This window comes from Phocoena phocoena, chromosome 12 (genome assembly GCF_963924675.1).
Source record: "Phocoena phocoena chromosome 12, mPhoPho1.1, whole genome shotgun sequence".
Classification (NCBI taxonomy): Eukaryota; Metazoa; Chordata; class Mammalia; order Artiodactyla; family Phocoenidae; genus Phocoena; species Phocoena phocoena.
In genome coordinates, this window is record NC_089230.1 from 27,127,391 (window position 1) to 27,147,275 (window position 19,885).

Here is a 19,885-nt window from a genome sequence, read left to right on the forward strand (position 1 = left end):
TTGTAGGACTATACTTCAATGTATTTATCTGTTCTACTTTTGATGGTAACTTGAGTAGTTTCTAGCTTTTGACTACTATGGAAAAAATGACACAATAAACACCCTCATGTACCTCCAGTTACACATGTGCAAAGTTTCTCTAGGGACTATATCCAGGAATAAAACTTTTGGATCACAGAGATGTTCATCTTCAATTTCTTAGATATTGCTGATTATTTCCAAAACAGTTGTATAAATTTACACTCCACAGTAATAGATGAGGTTCTCATTGCTTTATAGTCTTACACTTTACATTTTTTTTGCCCATTTACCAATGTCGCGCAACTCATTATAATCTTACTATGAATTTCCTTGATAACTCATGAGGTTGGACATATTTTCATGTGTTTATTGGCCATTTCTATTTTTTTGGTGAAGTTTCTATTCTAGTCGTTACCTACTATTCTATAGGGTGGTTTCTGTTTTGTTTATTGCTTCTAAGAGTTTTTAATATATTTTCAATAATGGTCTTTTGTCACTTATGTGTTGCAAATATCTTCTCTCACTCTGTGGCTGGTCTTTCTGTTTTATTTATGATGTCTTTTGATGAAAGGAAGTCTTAATTTTTAATATAGCTTAACCTATAAATATTTTAATTTAGGTTAATGTTTTTCTCCTATTTAAGAAATCCTTCCTACCTCTGATGATCCCCTACATTATATTCTAAAAGCTTTATAGTTTCATCATTAACATTTTTGTTTTTAAGCCACATACACATCTTTAATCTACTCCTGGACATTAGAAATAATCTCAGAAAACAGGCAATTCACAAAAGAAATTTAAAATGTTCCCAAAATATGGAAAGATATTAAATATTCTTAGTATAACAAAAAATATTAAAACAGCGATGTGATACTATTTCCCACACTTTTATTGGCGCGGATTAAAAGTAACTGCTAAATAATATGATGAATTAATTAATGATTGTGATACTTAATGCTGTTGACGATATGGGGAAATCTTCCTTCTTATTCTCTGTTAGCCAGAGTGTAAACTGGTGCAGTGTTCCTGAAGGGTAGTTTAGGAATTAGTGTTAAAAGCAATAAATATAAATAATTTGACCAACAGTTCATCTACAAATTTACTATGAACATGTTAGTAAAGATACAGTTAGTAAATATATATAAGAATGTTTATCCTATTGTTGTTTAAATAATGAAACATTCTAGGGAGAAAAATATCACAAGAATTCATGAATAGGAGATTGGTTAAATGAACCATGTTACAGGCATACTATGCAGTTATTTCATATGATGATGTATAACTATATTTATTGACATGGAAAAATACCATGTTTTATTGTTATGTTAAAAAACAGGATACAAAGTATGTAAGACATGATCTCTATGGTCATAGAGAAGAATTTGGAAAGACATATAATAGGGGAATTATGAATGATTTTCACTTAAAAATAGTTTTCAATATTGTATGAATTCTTTTAAAATATGAATTAAATTTATAACCAGGAAACATAACTATTTTAGTTAGGTGAAATGTTTCATGAACCAGGTTAAAAGGCAAACTAAAAGCTTCAAATAATATTTACAACATATAACAAATGGTTACTGTAGTTAAAATACAAAAACTTCTTACAAATGAATAACAACACTCATAAGAAAATAAGAAAAGAACAAATGCAAAATTTTGTTCTCTAAAGAAATAACAGTGGCCAGTAAATGCATGAAAAATTTTTAGTTTCATTTGTTATCAATGAATCTCTCTCTCTCTCTCTCCTTCTCTTTCTTTCTCTCTCTCTCTCTGTCAAATCTGCAAATATTTTAAAAAGGTAATGGAGATAAAACTCAATTTTGGTGATGGTACATTGGTAGATTTTCTCATAATCTACCAGTGGGAATACAGGTAGATGCAGCTTTTTGTAAAAGCAATTTGATAGTATACAACAAGAACCTTAAAAATTCACACCTTTCTTTCTGATCAATAACTCCTAACCACAAACAGTTTCTGAGAAAATAGAATATCGTAGTTTGGGATAAAAATATATGTTTAAGGATGCTTGTTAAGCATTATTTGTAATGACATAAATTTGGAAATCATCTAAATTCCCAACAATAGGCAATAGTCAATACAATTTGATGCAATGGAATGCAGTACTTTATTTTAGCAGCAGGTTTAATGATATGGAAAAAGACCTTTACAGTAAGTGAAAAATAACAGGACATACACTGTATGAGATAACTTCCCCATTTCTTTAAAATATAGTTGTACTGAAAAAAAGACTAAAAGGAAACAAACCAGCCAGGTTAACATTTGCTATTCCTGGACTGCCGGATTACCAGTAATCTCATTTTTCTTCTTCCTGTTAGGTTGAATCATATGAAACTGCCAATATTCTACTGTTCTGGGCTCTCAAAAACAGCAACTTCATATGGTGCAAACTAATACTTTTCTGGTTTTTTCCTTAGTGTGTATGATTAACCTGTCTTTCAGAATCAGAAAAATGATTTGAAGGCATTTACATGAGGATAGGATACTCTCTATGAGTAGGATGACCGTAAATTTCATTATAAAGTCCTTTCACGTATATTATTGCATAACAGTTTTTCTTCTAGCAAAAGCAATTTATAACACTATGTTCCACAAAACGTATAAAAATATAGTATTTTTATTTGGAATCCATAGGGATGAGTAGAAGTATCTTAGGAAATGAATATTAATTGAGCAACGAGCAGGATTAAGGAGGGCGTTACAGGGACAAATCTGGTCCCAGGTTCCTCCTCCCTTTTTCCTGTTGTTTTATTCCTTCCTGTCTCCTTCTCCTTCCTTCCCTTCTTCTCTCTTTCTTTGGCTTCCTTACCATTCACCTCTTCCTTCCTCCTCCTTCTTACTTGATTTTTTGCTCTAGTTTTTAGTTCTTTTTGCACTTAATTCTTTCGATCTTTGCAATGTATTGTTTCAGTAAGAGGCACGGGTTTTTATTCCATGTGTGAGGATTGGTTTTATTTGGTTTTGGGGGTAAAATTTTATCAGAATTGAAGTTCCTTCCACAAATTCCACTTTCTTCTGGGTGCTAGGGAACAGCCTGAGATAGAATCAGCGTGCCAGGGGTAAACGTGCGAGCCCAGAGCATCCTGCCTGCTTTACCGAGAGACCCCACGTGGTCCTTGACCTTAAGTTGTGTGCCCTTCAGAAAGATGGTACAGGGATCTATTTACTTTTTCCCTCCTAGCTACCCTGGGTTCTGTGCATTTGAATTAAACAGATAGGAATTAGCGGTGACCTTGGAAGACACTGCAGCAGCTAAATTAAGGCCAATATGGTACAGCAGCTAAACTGAGGCCAGGTGGAAATGAGGCCATGGTCTTGGATTTAGTAGGACTCGACCTAAATACCCGGGCTAACGAACAGTGGACCAGGAAACTAGTATTTCCCTTTCTGTTTAAAATGCAAGAGATATAGGTAAATTCCTGGTGAAAAAAATTGCTGGGGCCAATTCAGTTACTTAACAAAAGACATTTTAGAAAAGAATTCCTGACTTCTCCTTTTGCTAAGACTGGCAATAACAAAACACGCTTTATTGAACTAGGCTTCAATCTAGCTTGGGAACTCCTGTGTTCCTTCTTGATAAATATTTATTATTTGGATCTACACAGGAGGACAATTTTGCTAACATAAAAGACAGGAATTTGGCAAAGCACAGCGTTGATGCTGAAGAGTGTGAAAGCTGAGAGCTGTTTATTATCTCTTTTCCTGACGTTAGGTCCTACACTCTCCAGGCCCTTTCAGAGTTCACAGAGGGATTCTGGTTTCTGGGTTGCTGTAACTGACACTGCATCTCCTCTGATAGGCAACCAAGGCAGCACGGGCCGGAAGCACAGCGGGCTGGCTCCCTGCCATTAACCCTGGCGGTCTCAAGCCCAAGAGAAAGTGGCTTATCTCTAATGTGTGGACATCGGTATGTTTCATCTCTACGCCACTTACGTCATTTCCTTTGGCAAGTGAGCCAGAAGTCTTGATTCTCGAAGCATGCCGATCGTAGATCGCCAGTGGTGATTCTCCAGCACAGACATATTCTAGAAGGAAAGAAAATTAAAACTATAAATGGGGGAGAAGCCAGATACCGATCTCTCACTGAACACAGCTCCGTGGAGGCCAGTATTTTCCCTCTGGCCAGTTGGTACCTGATGACATAGAGGCAGAGCAGAAATACAAAATAAAACAACCGCAGGCCTATTCTCAAGGCTATAATAATAGTGTGTGTGTGGGTCAAGGCCCCGCTGACCTTCCACCAGAGGGCTGAATGCGGGTCTATTTCTAGCAGCCGCAGTCCTGTCTCTGTCTGGTTTTGAAAGCTCATTCAGGTAACAGTGTAGAAGAAAGAAAGTGAGGCAGTAAAAGTAGGTAGTAATGGATACCGTAGGGCTATGTGCATAATATAATCCAAAATCACACTACTCGACAGAACAGAGGCAGGCCTCACAACCTCTGGTGTGATATGTGCCCCAGTCAATGCAGTCTTGTTTTGGTGGCTTTGTGGTGATTTATTATTGTGGACACTAAAGTCTGAGAACCACTGTCAATAATCTTCGTGATCAGTATATCGGCACTTAGCCCATTAGGTCTGGGTTTGAATCTACAGTTGCTTCCTTGTTCAACTGTCTTGATATTTCTTCCTTTGTGGAAACCTCTACTACATCCAATCTCTCCTTTGACCTTAAGTATGCTGCCTGTCTGAACATTAGCTAACCATTTAAATAATGAATATTTCTTACAACCTATTGTGTTTTGTTCTATATTAGCAAACATTATGGCCTTACCACTGACTTCATTTACAGAGAATAGAACTCTTCTAGTCCCCAAGAAATCTTTTCCCTTTATTTTCTTATTTATTTATTCACTCTCCATTTTGTTTCAAGAGGTGTTATAAACTTACAAAAAATACGGGAAGATAGCATTTATTAAAAGTGAGGCTAAATTGTCAAGGCATGGAAGCAGCCTAAGTTTCCATCGACAGATGAATGGACAAAGAAGATGTGGTGTATATACATACATATATATGTGGTGTATACACACACACACACACACACACACACACACAATGGAATACTACTCAGCCACAGAAAATAATGAAATTGTGCCATTTTCAGCAACATGGATGGACTTGGAGGGCATTATGCTAAGTGAAATTAGTCAGACAGAGAAAGACAAGGACAGAGATATCACTTTTATGTGGAATCTAAAAAAAAATACAACAAACTGGTGAATAAAACGAAAAAGAAACAGACTCACAGATGTAGAGAATAAACTAGTGGTTACCAATGGGGAGAGGGAAGCGGGGAGGGGAAATGTAAGGGAAAGGGATTAAGAGGTACAAACTGTTATGTCTAAAATAAGCTACAAGATATATTGTACAGCACAGGGAATATAGCCAGTATTTTGTAATTGGCTATACTGGAGTATAACCTTTAAAAACTGTGAATCACTATAGTGTACACCTGTAACATACAATATTGTATATCAACTATACTTAAGTTGAAAAAAGTAGGGGGCAATTGTGGGATTCTGCTTATATGAGGTACCTGAAATAGTCAGATTCAGATTCATGTAGACAGAAACAATGGAAGTTCCCAGGGGAGCTGAGTGAATAGGGAGTTATTGGGTTGGCCAAAAGGTTCGTTCGGGTTGTTCCACACCATCTTCCGGACAAACCCGAACGAATATTTTGGCCAACACAACATGGTTTTGTGGGTACAGAGTTTCCGCTTTGCAAGATGAATTCTAGAGCTTGATTGGGGTGATGATTGCACAACAGTGCGAATGTACTTAGTACACTGAATTGTACACTGAAAAAGGGTTAAGATGGTAAATTTTATATTATGTGTATTTTGCCACAATTAAAAAAAAGTGAGGGGGCTTCCCTGGTGGAGCAGTGGTTGAGAGTCCGCGTGCCGATGCAGGGGACACGGGTTCGTGACCCGGTCCGGAAAGATCCCACATGCCGTGGAGCGGCTGGGCCCGTGAGCCATGGCCACTGAGCCTGTGCGGCCGGAGCCTGTGCTCCACAACGGGAGAGGCAACAACAGTGAGAGGCCTGCGTACCGCAAAAAAATTAAAAAAAAAAAAGTGAGGGGAAAGAAGCAAGGAAAATAATACGGAGACTGATGGAGCCAGGACAGACACTGAAAACTACTCCATCATTATGCAACCCCACTCTTCTTGCCACTATATCTGTGCCATCTGTGTAATGCTCAACTTCTTCAGCAAATGGGAAAAGAGAATCCCCCAGGAGTGACACAAGCTAGGGTCTATTAGGAAAAAAGAAGTTCAAGAAAACTGCAACTATTCTTGGTTCTAAAACCAGGTTATGATTTCTCCCCAGGACTTTGTAGAATGAGTTTCACGAGGTGGAGTCTTATTCCAACTCTCTGTACAGGCTGCTCTATTGCCATTCATTTCTCTTTGCCAAGGAGTCATTATTCCTTACGCACCACTTGACCAGGTTTGAACCTGTGATGAGATTTTGTTACTTTTATCAACCAGTCTATCATCTCCTTTTGGGCATGAGCTACACACAGCAAAAGACAATGTTTATGAGAAATAACATACTAGACTAATTTGTTTTGATTGTAAAGATTTATGAGAGCAGAGAGTGATAGGTTAGTGTGATGTAACAGATGTTCTATCCCTGCTGTGACCTTTAATTCAGTCACTCATGAGCGTTCACTTGCAAGACTAATTCAAGTGGATGTGACATGAGTGCCCTCACGTGAGTTTTTCAAGGGGCCGGAAAACTGTAACAAGACTTAATGATAAATGACGCCATATCCCTGTTGAGTGGAACAAAAGCGTCTGGAGAATTGCCTTAAGCATTGTTATTTATGCCAGCCTGACTTAATATCTTCATTAATAATCTTCCTGAAGACAGAATAAACGGATACTTGGGAAATTTGCCGGTGAAACCATATTTGGAGGTTAGCACCAGAAAAATGGGAGGAAATGGAGGGGGCCTGGACGCTGGCACAGAATAAAAGAAAATAGCATACATATTACAAACACAACCTTTCATGGAGCTGTCATTATAAATAAAGTATGTTTTGGCCAGAATTGTGTTGGAGGTAGGGGTACTCCACTGGATGCAGAAGAAGAAAAGAAGAGAAGTTTAGGGAGGGGGGATTAACATTTCTGAAGCACCCACTGTGTGCCAGGCCCTTTACATGATCTCATTGAATTCTCACATAACTGTCTACTGTTTTAATCATTAACTCACAGCAAATGAAACCCCAGGTTTCTCTGACAGGCCACATAGCTTAGTCAGTAACTGAGAAAGGCCTTCAACCCAGGTCTGCCAGGCATCAAGACCTAAGCTTTGCACACCTCCACTTGCTGTCTCCTAAGAATTACCTCTGTTCACCCACATCCAAGCATTCAGAGGCCTGACATTTATAAACTGATGAATGCCTACAGTTATACTTAATTTTTCCCCAAATCATCTATAGTTGCTGCTTTAAAAGTCAATGGTTGATTGTTTTAATTAGATGTTAGTTTCTAACTCCACACTGGAATCTTTGCACATACCTCCAAATTTGGTGTCACTTCAAAAAATCTTGTAGTTTGTGTGTGTTATGAGTTGAGGAGATTTAGATTGTCTTGGGGGAGATTTCATCCTTCAGCCACTCTCGACCCTCACATCTGACCAGTCTCCGAGTTCTGTTGGTTCTTCCTTCATGGCGTCTCTTATACCCATCCCTTCCTTTCACTGAAGTGACCATATTTTAGTGCTTTATTATCCTTAATTATCCTTCCTTCTATTCATCCTCCCTACAACTTCCAGAATGTGACTTGTTTATTTGACAAAATTTTTTACCATCTCCCTAATCATTGGTTGGAATGTAAACTAATATTTTTTTGAACACCTCCTAATATGCCAGGTGCCATGGCAGGCACTGGGGGTCTAAAGGTGAGTAAGACAAAATTGCAGCCCTCAAGGAGCTCCCCTAAATTCAATATGATTGTGCCATCTGCCTTCTCCCATGCCCTGCTCCAAACTCTACCTTGGTGTCCTATCAGATAAATTAAGCTTAACTCCTTAGCTCAGCATTCAATGCTCCCTAAAAATTGTCCCAACTATCATTCTGCTCCTATATGTTGGAGATAATTGAATACCTTTACCTTTCCTTTCCTACAAAGGTCTTATAGTCCAAGTAAATGACACCATATTAATAAAACTATAACTTATTATTGACATTATTAAATTATTAATACATGAAAATGTCCTTTCCTTTTGCCACTTTCATGCCTTTCAAGGTAGTTTATGTTCCTCAAACTCCTCTATGTTTCCTTATCAAACTAAAACCGGTCTTCCAAAGTCCAATTCAAACACTCCATCCACAAAGCCACCTGGAATGAGTCCAGTTAGAGGCGAACTTGCTCTCCTCTGAGTCCTATAGCTCTTTTTCTCGGCATTCCTCAAGTCCTGAGGCCAGTTGGTCTCAGTCCCGTTGATGTGTGTGTCAGTTGTGTATGTACTTCCTGTTCTTCTTACTAGATTATAAACTGTATGTGAGCAGGAACCCTGCCTCGTTCCTTTTGTATCCACTCAACTGTGTGCCTTCCACGGAGAAAGTGCTTTCTATTAATTTGCTAAGTATATAACTGAACAAATTACTTGATTTCATTCGGCAAACATATTGAACACTTACTATGTTCCAGGCACTGTAATATGTGCTTGGAATATATCAGTGAACAAAAGAGACAGAGAACTAGAGGTAGCAGGGATAGAGAGAGGTAGATAGTAAACAATAAGCACAAGAAATACTTTGGGAAAAAAAGTATAGCATCCAGAAGACAGCAAATGCATGGAAAGAAGGAAAAGTAGAGCAGAATAATGGGGATTTGAGAGTCTTTGGAGGGGTGGGATGGGGAAGGTAAAGTAGTCAGGGTAAGAGGTGAGATTAGAGCGAAAACTTGAAGGTAGGAGGAAGCTCACCATGCTGATGAGGGAAGACTGTTCCAGAGAAAACAGCTGAAGTAAAGGCCCCCAAAGGGGAGCAAACAGCTGTGAGGTCCATGTGCAGCGAGGGAAGAGAAGTATCGGTACAAGGAGTTAGAGAGGTAATTCGATACCAGATCATGTGAGGTCTTCCGGCCATTGTAAGGATTCTGATATTTACTCTGAGAGAAATAAGGATCCACTGCAGAAGTCTGGGAGGAATGAAATTATATGACTTAACCGTAAGTAAGATCACTTTGGTTGCTATGTTGAAAATAGACTTTGGTAGGGGATAAGGGTAGAAATAGGTGTAGAAGGTGGGGGGAGGGCAGTTATCCAGGCAAAAGCTGATAAAGGCTTGGACGAGGAAAGTGGAGGTGGTGAGATGGTTGATTTCTAGATCTGCTAGGATGGCTCAGTGTTTAGAGGAGTCTCATCATTGTCCAGAATAAAGATAACATTTCCCAATCTCCTTTACAGCTAAGTGGAATCATCAGGCTAAATTCTGACCTATTAAATGTAAGCAGAAATGTTGTGTGGGATTTTAAGGAAAGTTGTTTGAAGGGAACTGTTTCATCTGGGAGAGGCTTCTTTTGCTTTATCCCTTCCTTCCTTCTCACTGTCTGGAATGCAGCAGGAATGGCTAGAGCTCCAGCAGCTAGCTGGGCAATGAGGACAAGTGTCATACCCCAGTGATAGCAGATTGAAGAACTGAAAGGATCTTGGGTCACTCATTCTTAATTTTGTGAAGCCACCACGCCTGCCCTGGACTGCCAGTATCCAAACTTCTTTTATAAAGGATAGAAACAAACTTCTACCCTTGTTTAAGTCACTAACACACCAAATTATTTAAAGTTGCTTTATTATCTTCCATATCATCCCAAAAGAGTTGATAAAAAGACCTTTTCAAGGTCTTAATCTAGAATAATGCTTGGTTTTTACATAAGAATCTTAATAAAGAATTTTATAACTCTAAAAAAGAGTGAGGTGAAATCACCTTAGTAAAGTCTGAAACGCACGCGTGGGCTCATGCGCGTCTGTGCAAGGGCACACGCACACAAACACACACTTCTTATTTCTGAGATCAAACATTGCCATCTACTAGGAAAGACTTTCCTGGCTCTCCAAACAGAACCGACAGCTCCCTCTTCTAGCTCCCCATTCCCAACCCAAGCTTCTATCCTACTGTCCAAAACACCTTATAACAACTTTGTTCACTGGCCTTGCTCCTACATACAAGTAATTTTCACATGTTTTGTTCATTTACTCTTAAAATAGTCTTGAAAAATTATGGTTTCCCTATGCTTTTAAAAATTGATATCTGAAATCCCAAATTTCTATGGTAACAAAAGATGTAATAATGTCTTGCATTTTTGTGAATATCGGTGTTTTAATATAAAATCATTACGTAACTCTTTTATGCATTAAATGTATCTAAGGGAATCAAAATACCAATGGCATTTAATACCTATTAATCACATGTTTAAGAAAACACATGAATAATTTATTTTTTAAGTCAAAAATTTTAAATTGATGTTTTTCCCTCTAGAACTTACATTTCCATTCTATTTCCCCATAGAATTTTATTTTAATGTAATATATTTTGATGTGTGAAATTCTTTCATCATCACCCTATCATATCTCTCCGAAACAAAAATAAGTATTGATATATAAATTGAATCTTTAACAAATTTACTTAACATCAGGCTCTAAGTAGTAAATATTTTTCCAGCTTGGGTTTACAATGCAATTGCTATTGGTAACTAATTGATGAAAATACACGTATACTGCAAATTTGGAAAACATTATGCTTAAGAATAAAAATGTTTTGGGACTTCCCTGGCGGCGCAGTGGTTAAGAATCTGCCTGCCAATGCAGGAGACACGGGTTCAAGCCCAGGTTTGGGAAGATCCCACATGCCGCAGAGCAACTAAGCCTGTGTGCCACAACTACTGAGCCTGAGCTCTAGAGCCCGCCCACCACAACTACTGAAGCCCGTGTGCCTAGAACCTGTGCTCCACAGCAAGAGAAGCCACCGTAATGCACACTGCAACGAACAGTAGTCAGAAATAAATAAATAAATAAAAAGAATAAAAATGTTCTGACAATGCATTTATTCATGAGATGGCTGGGAGCATTATAGTACCTCAGTTATAGGAGATTTCCTTGAATATTTTTAGTTGTTCCTTTGGTATTTTTTCACACTGGGGCAATATACAATATTAGTGCAATTGGAGCAAGATGCAATACGCAGAATGGATAAGAGATATGTCTTTCTTTTGTACGGTGGGAACAGGGTAACTGTGAAAGAGGAGTGGAAAGTAGAACTGGCTTGACTGTCCTGCAAGCACATTCCAGGTAGTTCAGTTTGAGGAGCTGAAAATGAATTCTGTTAGCACTATTCATGCCTGTGTACTCCTGGGAAAGTCTTCGCGTATCCTCATGGGCACACATGCCTGGTTTGAAGCTGCTGCCATACATGATTGCCACTGAGAACAAGGAGCATATCTTATTCATCTTTGTGCACCAGTATGTGGCACAGTGCCATCTAAATAAATATTTGTTGAATGGATACTAAGTCATTAACCTCCAAACCCCCAAAGTTCCGTAACTGCATGCAAAAGTTTAAGTAATTGTATAAGTAACAGAGTCCTGTTAACTTTTTGGTCAACAGCTGATAATAGCCAGATTTGGAATCTTCTGCTGTGAAATCCTTAGACTCAGGTAAAAGTCAAAGAGCTTTTACAATTATTATAGCAATGGGCTCTCTCACTATTCCCTCACAGATGACCAGGATCAGGTAAACGACTCCAGAAATAACATATATCAGATAGCATTTGTCAATTGCAAGATAAACAAATAGGAAGATCATTATAAAGAATTTTCCACGATGCTTCTCAGTCTGCATGGTGTACTGTTGATGTAGGGAAGTAATAATGCAATAATTAGCACAAGTACCTACTAAGTGGACAGTACGGGGATATGCTTTCTCATCTGTGTGCTGCTGTCTCTCAGATTTCCCCTCTGGGTCCCTGTGTGTGCTCACTGTGGCCAATATTCCTCATTTTTCAGTGTTACTCAGGTTCTGTCTTTCTTGCTGCATGGGTCCAAACTGTGCATCCATCCGTCTCTCCATCCATCTATCCATCCACTTACTCATCCAGCAAACGTCCCACCACCCAACGAATATTCACTAAACGCGAGGACTGTGCCAGATGCTGAGGATACAGCAGCGGACGAGGTAGATGCCTAGAAGCTTGCAGGCTATGGGGGATATGGACGTCTAATCAGGAAATGGCAGTTTAGAGAGATAAACGCCGTGATAGGGGAAGTAAGAGAGGGCTGTGAAATCATATAGCAGGGGCGTGGAAGATGGATTTTTAAAGGAAAAGAGGGCTTTCAGGAGGAAGATCTGTCCAAGTTGGGATCAAAAGGATGAGTAAGTTAGAGAGGAGTCCGAGAATGCAGGCAGTACAGAAACTATAGCACTGCCATGGTTACATTTCATTAAAACAGGCGGAAGGAAGAAGAGCACGTATGTGAAGACCTGGAGCGTGAGGGACACTTTATACCTTCCCTCCCTGTTTTATTTATTTTTTAATCATCAGAAATGATCACTTTCAAACATACTACATATTTCACTTATTTTCTGATTCCCCTAGTAGAAAGCAGGGATTTCTATTTGTTTTGTTTATCTTCTGTACTGCCAGCACTTGGCACATATGTCGGCTCTGGGATTCTGAAAGCGGTTCAGACTGGATGATGCATAGAGCCTGGGAGAGTAACGGTGGGAAGTGGAACTGGAAAGCGTAGTGAGGGTCAGATCATAACGAGGCTTGTAAACTGGGTTAAGATATTTGGACTTAACCCTGAGGGCAATGGGATTTTAAGCGGGCATCTAAGTGTCACAGTTGAGTTTCAGGAAACTCATTCTGGCTGCACAGTGGCGGAAGGGTTGGAGACAGGCAAGGCTGAGTGTAGGTGACAGGATGAAAGATGTTGGTGCCCTGCTCTAGGGGAGGATCTGGCATGAGCAGGCTGGGAGGTACTGGTATTTCATAGGCAATGGCCAGATTATCTTTGTCTTTCTTAAGAGGGAGGTGGCTCTGCTCCTACAGACTCACTGGCTTTCACAGCAGCTCAAAGACCAATGTCAGCAAAAGGTAGATTGAAAAAAAGAAGATGCTCATCAGAAATGCTCATGGAGATCTGAACATAGGATGAGATGATATTGCTTTAATAGCCATTTAAATCCCAGCACTGTTTTGGAATCCCACAGTAGGTACAACATCCCTCTACCTTCAGAAGCAGCAGCTCAGCAATCTCACATCATTCCAATGAGAATGTGTTCTAGTGTCACAAACTCTTCATACCTGTAGTTTTATTAATAAGAACAATCTTCACTGTAAAGTTGAGAGAGTAAGCATCCACCTTTGTAGCAACAAAACCTACCAGAATTTATATTGAACAAAATAAAACTCTTCAAATCGCTGCTGCAAAACCTTTATTTCCCCTTTTATCTGAATAATCAAGTATTATCCACCCTAAGAAAAAAACAATCTCTTTGTTCTAGAATAACAACACATGTGGCATTTAAGAAACCACCAACACAGGTTTTCAAGTTAAACCGAGAGTCTCTTTGTCAAAGAGAATCTGGCAGAGCAGATCTGCTATCATACAGAGCAGCTTTAAACTGTTGTTGTATTTTTCTCCTATTTACTGGACACTTTCTTTGATTAAAATACATAGAATGACGTTGATAAACTGAGTCTGGGGTACAACAAGACTCAGAGTCAATTATACCTTTTAAACCAGTGGAGGCAGGAAGAAAAACAACAACAGGAACATAGTCTGTGTTTTCATTTTTAATTGCTCACGAAACCGGGAGGCAAGACTCCAGAAGATAATGAAGTCACTGAGTTCTTCCCTAACAAGCCCAGTGGTCTCCTTGGTAACGCTGCAAGGGCCCCAGCCCAGGAGGTCTCAGAGGAACAGAAGCTCCTTGAGTCCTAAACAAGAGCTTGGCCCTTGAAGAAACTATAGCACTGCCATGTTTCCTGCCTGTTGGAAGATGTCTTTCTCTTGTTTGATCTGCATCTGCCGAAGACACTGCTCTCACAGGGAGCCCGAACACTGATTGCTGTCCACGGAGCGGGCCTGTGTTCAGATCAGGGCCATGGATGTGCCACATGCCAGCTACCTCACTATGAACAGTGGAAACTTTATGAAACAGAAAATCAAATTTGAACCTCCTTTTTACAATTTTCACTCCACCTTTCATGAGACAGAAATCATGAGGTTACATATAATCTTTGCAATTGCTTGTTTGAGTAGAGGTTATAGGACCATATGGAAGGAACATGTCTTCTGGCTCTAACTTCATATTTATGGTGCAGAGTCATTAAGAATAAAAAGTGGTTTAAAATGCTGGCCTCTTCTAAGTGCTTGTGATAAGTGACCAAGAAAAATGATTATAAACTTCTGCAAGACAAATAGAGAATGTAATAAATACAATGTTTCATGGAACAACTAATTATTAATTATTTTATTCATTAGGTTGTTCTGTCACTAGTTAATATGTAGTTGGACTCTATCAAAAGGAATTAACTTTTTTATATGGTTTATTACAAGATATTGAATATAGTTCCCTGTGCTATACAGTAGGTCCTTGTTTATCTGTTTTATATATAATAGTTTGTATCTGCTAATCCCAAACTCCTAATTTATCCGTTCCACCCGGTTCCTCTTTGGTAACCATAAGTTTGTTTTCTATGTCTGTGAGTCTGTTTCTGTTTTGTAAATAAGTTCATTTGTGTCATATTCTAGACTTTAAATTGAACTGAAAGCAGTTCCTTTTGCAATTGTAATAAGCAATATCATGTCTGATTTAACGGTTACTTTGCAAAACTGCTGAACCCACATGTTGGAGGATTGGAGGGTGGAGGGACAGAAAATAAATTCTCAGCTGTATCTCTCACATCCTGTTAGGTACCCTCAGTCCACCACGGACACCTGGACTGCTTCCAGTCTGATGAGAGTGGTGCCAGGTGGAAATGCCTTTATGGTCTTCATGTTGAACTTGGGTTGGCAGTTCAGCTAGTGAGTCTGGCCCAGACAGAGGACAATGGGAGAGAGCCCTTTAACTTGGCCTTCACTTCAGCTGCCCTGGCTCTCTCTTTATCTCAGGGCAGAAGCACAGGCTGGGTCTTATGCAATGATCTTATTTATTAGAACTAAAAGAGCACAGCCAACAAAAGGAGGGAGAGGAAGCCCTCTTCCATTTTATCTCATTTAGAGTAAGTCTGGATTGTACAAAGTCACGCACAGGGTGTTCTCAAAGCCCCATAATTCCTGGCACATCTTCTTGGCTATTCTCGACCAAATGTGTGTTCATGTGCCTGTACAGTTTTTGTGTATATACACACACACATATATTACACAATATATGTATATGTATTGTGTAATATATATGTATATATATGATGTATATATATTTTTTCACTCATTATCACAGTTCTTAATATATTCTGGATCTATAACTCATTTTAAAATATAAGTCATGGATCCTCTCCCTAGAAAAATGTGTAAAGGTACGTCGTCTGAAAATCTGCATATAGTTTCCTGAAAGCTTATTTATGTCTCAACCAACAGGCCCTTGGTAGGCTAAAAGGCTGTATTTCCAAAGATTTTAAAGCATCATGTGTTGTTAGTGATCTTGCTGAGTTGATATTTTATGTAACACGATTTTTTTTTCTTGAAATTGAAAACCTAAAGAGTTATGCCAGTTCTTCAGTGACAATGCGAAATGATTTTCTGACCCAGATCACATTCTGTACAGCTAATCTACAGTGTCTACAAAAGGGAGAATATACACTTCATCATAACATGCCCAAGTCATTGAACAGAGAGCAGGGGCCATTCATGACAGGACTATATTCAGCTCAAGGACACAGAAACAGTCCATTTGCAGTTACTCTGGAGTTGTGGGTTTTCATCCCCAAAGTACACCAGTTTATGCTGCCTTTGGTGTCACACTCTCTGCCCTGCTACTCAAAATGTTACTCACACTTCAAGGCCCAGTTTATATTGCTCTCCCTCCATGAGGTTTATTTTTGTTTTAATTTTTTTTATTTCCAGAAACCATCTGCAGAATCAATTTCTCTTTCGGCTCTGTTTTCCCATCACATTTTGTTTGTAGCTAACTACCGTAGAGCACTTAGCAAAGGCTCTCCCACCTTAAGCTATTGATACATGTCTACAACCCTCCTGTCTCCCTCACTGCGATAGGAGAACCTGGAGGAGAGCTCTTACTTTCCTGCACAGCACAGGTGATCAATATGAATTTCAGAGGCAGTATGTACGGTGCTTAGGCACATTTGGCTCTGGAGATAAAAGTCTTGAGTTCTAATCCACCTCTGCCATTAATTAGCTGTTTATTTTCAGGAAAACCCACTTGGATTTCCTAATAACAATTTTCCTCTTTCTGGAAAATAGGTATGATGATAGTACCCACCTAACTGGGCTATTGTGAAGATTAAATAATATAATAGATAAAATCACTTAGCCCAGTGTTTAAATCATAGTTAAGTGTTGAATAAAGGTTAGTTATACAATTCATTGAACTGAATTTTAAAGGGAATTTTCTTTATCTTTTTGGAGCTCCTTCATATAGTTAATAAGAACGGTATATAGCCAAATGTAAAAGCCATCATATATATATTTTTGGACAAAATTAAAATCTCATATTATTTTTAGGTCCTCTTAACAATTTTTACTTTAATATGTAAAGTCCCAAGTTGGCTGATAAAATTTCATCTTTTATACTAGCCAGCTCTAGGATATTAGAAGTATCTTTATGACATTAAGTGATACTGGTTTGCCCTCAACACTGTTCCTAAAACTTAGAGACATGGATCTCTAGCCTCCAAGAGAGCCTAAGACCATTTGAGCAGGGGACTGATGAAGATAGTCTCTTCAATGCGGTTTTGAGTCCTATATGCCAACTTCTGTCTAGTCATTATCAAGAGGATCCTTCTCTTTCCTATCGAGCATCAGGCCAGACAATTCAGATGGATAAAGTCACTGCTAGAAAAAAAATAATAGCTCACTTTATTGTTGTAACATCTTTGGATACAAAGAACAGCATGGGTAAATTTTGTCTTCAGAGGCTTTAAAGAAAAGTTGTTTCTAGGTATGTATACAGAGATACACATGCATATCTTTGGCTAACTCCTCTAAACTTTTTTAAACTGGGATTAAGTTTTCTTGGATTTTGCACATTTTGAGCATCTGAGTTTGAACCAATGTCCAAGGGCTGGGATTATATTTTATTTATCTTTGTACTCCTAGATCCTAGTATATCATCTGATGCATGCAATCAATAGTTGCTAGTTCAAAATATACAAGACTGTATGTTGTGTTGAAAAGGCTGCAGAATTTGGTTATATAGGAATGTTTACTTTTAACAAAGAGATTAAATATTATCAAAAATTATCTGTACTTCAAAAGTTTGAGTAAGGAATCCATTTATTTGAGAACATTTTTAGTATATGAAAAAGTAATTGCAGTATGTTTCTTTTGAGAATCAATTTTTGTTAATTAGCAGTGAGTAGTTAATGAAATTCTACATTCTTCGTTTTTACATCTTTAACATCTGGCATATTTCTTTCTGACTTTCTGTCTAAATGTGCAGTCATTACGTGTTTTATATACACTACATGTCAAAGCACAGCTTTATGATCCTTATTTTCATGTACAAATCAGTCAGTAGCAGTACATACTCTCTTAAACTCCATTGATGTGATCTATTTGATGATAAGAAATTAGAATTAGGTAAGCATTTACATTATATGGAAGCAGATCAAGTAGCCAGTCTTGTTGCTTGATTTTCTTTATTTAATTAAAGACATTTGAAAAGTCAGAATTAAAATATGACAGGAATAGAAAATCTATTTGGGAGCTCTCAGTTCAGTCATTCATTTTTTTTCCCCTGGTCAAATTTTTAATGTTTTCCCCAAGCAATAAATTTAGCTTCTGAGACTGTTTAGAAAGTTTAGTTTTCATTTTATTTGTTTAGTTTTCAGCTCATCATCAAAAGTTTTTCTAAATTATGTCACCCTGTCCCCTCATTATGGTCATTTCTATCCCAGCTCCAGGTGCTGGCTGACAGACCAAGAGAGCCGAGTGCTGAATTATGTCCCAGGGGATCCATAAACCTTGGAATGACAATTCCTACCTGGACCAAAAGCTAATCAACTGGATGGAAAAAAGCTCTGTTTCATGTTTCAGTTGTACTTTATCCTCAAGCTGCACTGTTTTGTATAACGCAACTGTTTTACGGGAATCCTTTAGAAATTCTTCTCATACTGAATTTTTTCAAAAGATGCACTAAAATTGAGATCAATGACTCCTTTGAATGCAATGATTTTGTTAATGACAACCAAAGGTCTCCCCCAAACCATGTTGAAAATTCTGGGAATAATTCATTTATGATATAGGGTTATAATATCTGAAGTAATATCATAGATAAGAGTTCTTTGGGCCAATCTACTCGTGCTGTTGAACAATTTTATAACAACAAAGTACGCCTATTGTCTTCGATAACATACCTCTGACTCAGAGGCCAAAATGTTCAGAAATGGCCCTGGAGAATATAGCCAATATTTTATAATAACTATAAATGAAGTATAATCTGTAAAATCTCTGAATCACTATATTGTATACCTGAGACTAGCATAATATTGTAAGTCAACTATACTTCAATAAAAAAATAAAAACATGATTAAAAAAAGAAATGGCCCTAGAGACGTAAATCTGAATTAGGATTGCACCTGGTAGTATCATTTATAGAAGTTCTACAAGGACTGGCTTCAACTGGCCATTATATACTAGATGGTTCCTATGGAGACAGATAGTCTCAGACCATGAGACAGTAGACTCAGGAATCCTGTTTGACTTAGAACAATTTCAGACCTGCTTCAGAGCAAATTGAATTCCTTGGATATCCTTGTAAACCAATTTAATCTTCCCTGGGGGACACTCTGAACCTATTTCAAACCCATGCTCTTTGGCTGTGGTCATCATTGAGGCTGACCCTGAATGAAGGCTATCTCCAAGGGTGAGATTCAGGCTACAGCACTGGGCCTAAAGCAGTTAACCATACTGTATCATGTTGGCTCCCTTACCTGATATAGGTTGGCAAGGTGGTGGTTTGTTTTGATCAAAAATGGCTGGTTTACCCCTGGATGGTCAACATCGTGGGCTGCGGCAGCCAGCAGTCCAAGCATGATGTCCAGAGGTGTGAGGGAGCTGGCGAGCTGTTAAAGAGTTGAATGGGGAGATTGACTGGTGTGTTTCCAAAAATAGGTTAGCATTTGTTTTGGCTAAATCGCACTGAATGAATCATCATAGTATCGTTCAGGCCTTTCATCCAGACCTTAACCTTCTGAAGCTGTCAATAAGGTAATAAACCCATGGAATCGCAGCAATAAAGAAAGGGCTGTGAGGAAAGGAATTAAGCAACTCAAATTGTGTAGCTCATCCAGGTGGCCTCCCCTTCCTGCTGCTACTGTCTTGTTTTGTTGTTGTAGTAGTATTACCTGTTGGCAACACTGCTCTATAGTGGGCGGGGAGAAGGCAGAGTCTAAAATCAGCCTTGCTCCTAGGAAAGCTGTAAGTGAAGGAAAAAGCTGAAGCCAAAGCGATGGAAAAAATCTCTTGTGTATTTCAACCATCCAATATATCATTGCCACTTCTTCGAATATGAAATCCACAGTGGGCTGAATTGCAAAATTTGCATATTTCTTCAATGTGTAATAAATAAAGTGGGGGAATGTGTGAGAATCTGTCTTTTTTTTTTTGGCTAGCTAGGAAAACAAGCAGGAAAATGGGAATCTAGTG

At 38.5% G+C, this 19,885-nt stretch overlaps 1 protein-coding gene across 2 annotated transcripts in view; it reads right to left on the reverse strand.

Moving 5' to 3' along the window:
• Positions 1–19,885, reverse strand: part of PDE7B (phosphodiesterase 7B) — a 218,973-nt gene that overhangs the window by 13,877 nt on the left and 185,211 nt on the right. For both annotated transcript variants that reach the window (XM_065888732.1, XM_065888733.1), the window contains exons 7-8: positions 19,171–19,302; positions 3,979–4,070 (exon numbers count right to left, since the gene is read on the reverse strand). In XM_065888732.1, the coding sequence (XP_065744804.1) occupies positions 3,979–4,070; positions 19,171–19,302 (224 nt within the window). The remainder of the gene's footprint in view (positions 1–3,978; positions 4,071–19,170; positions 19,303–19,885) is intronic.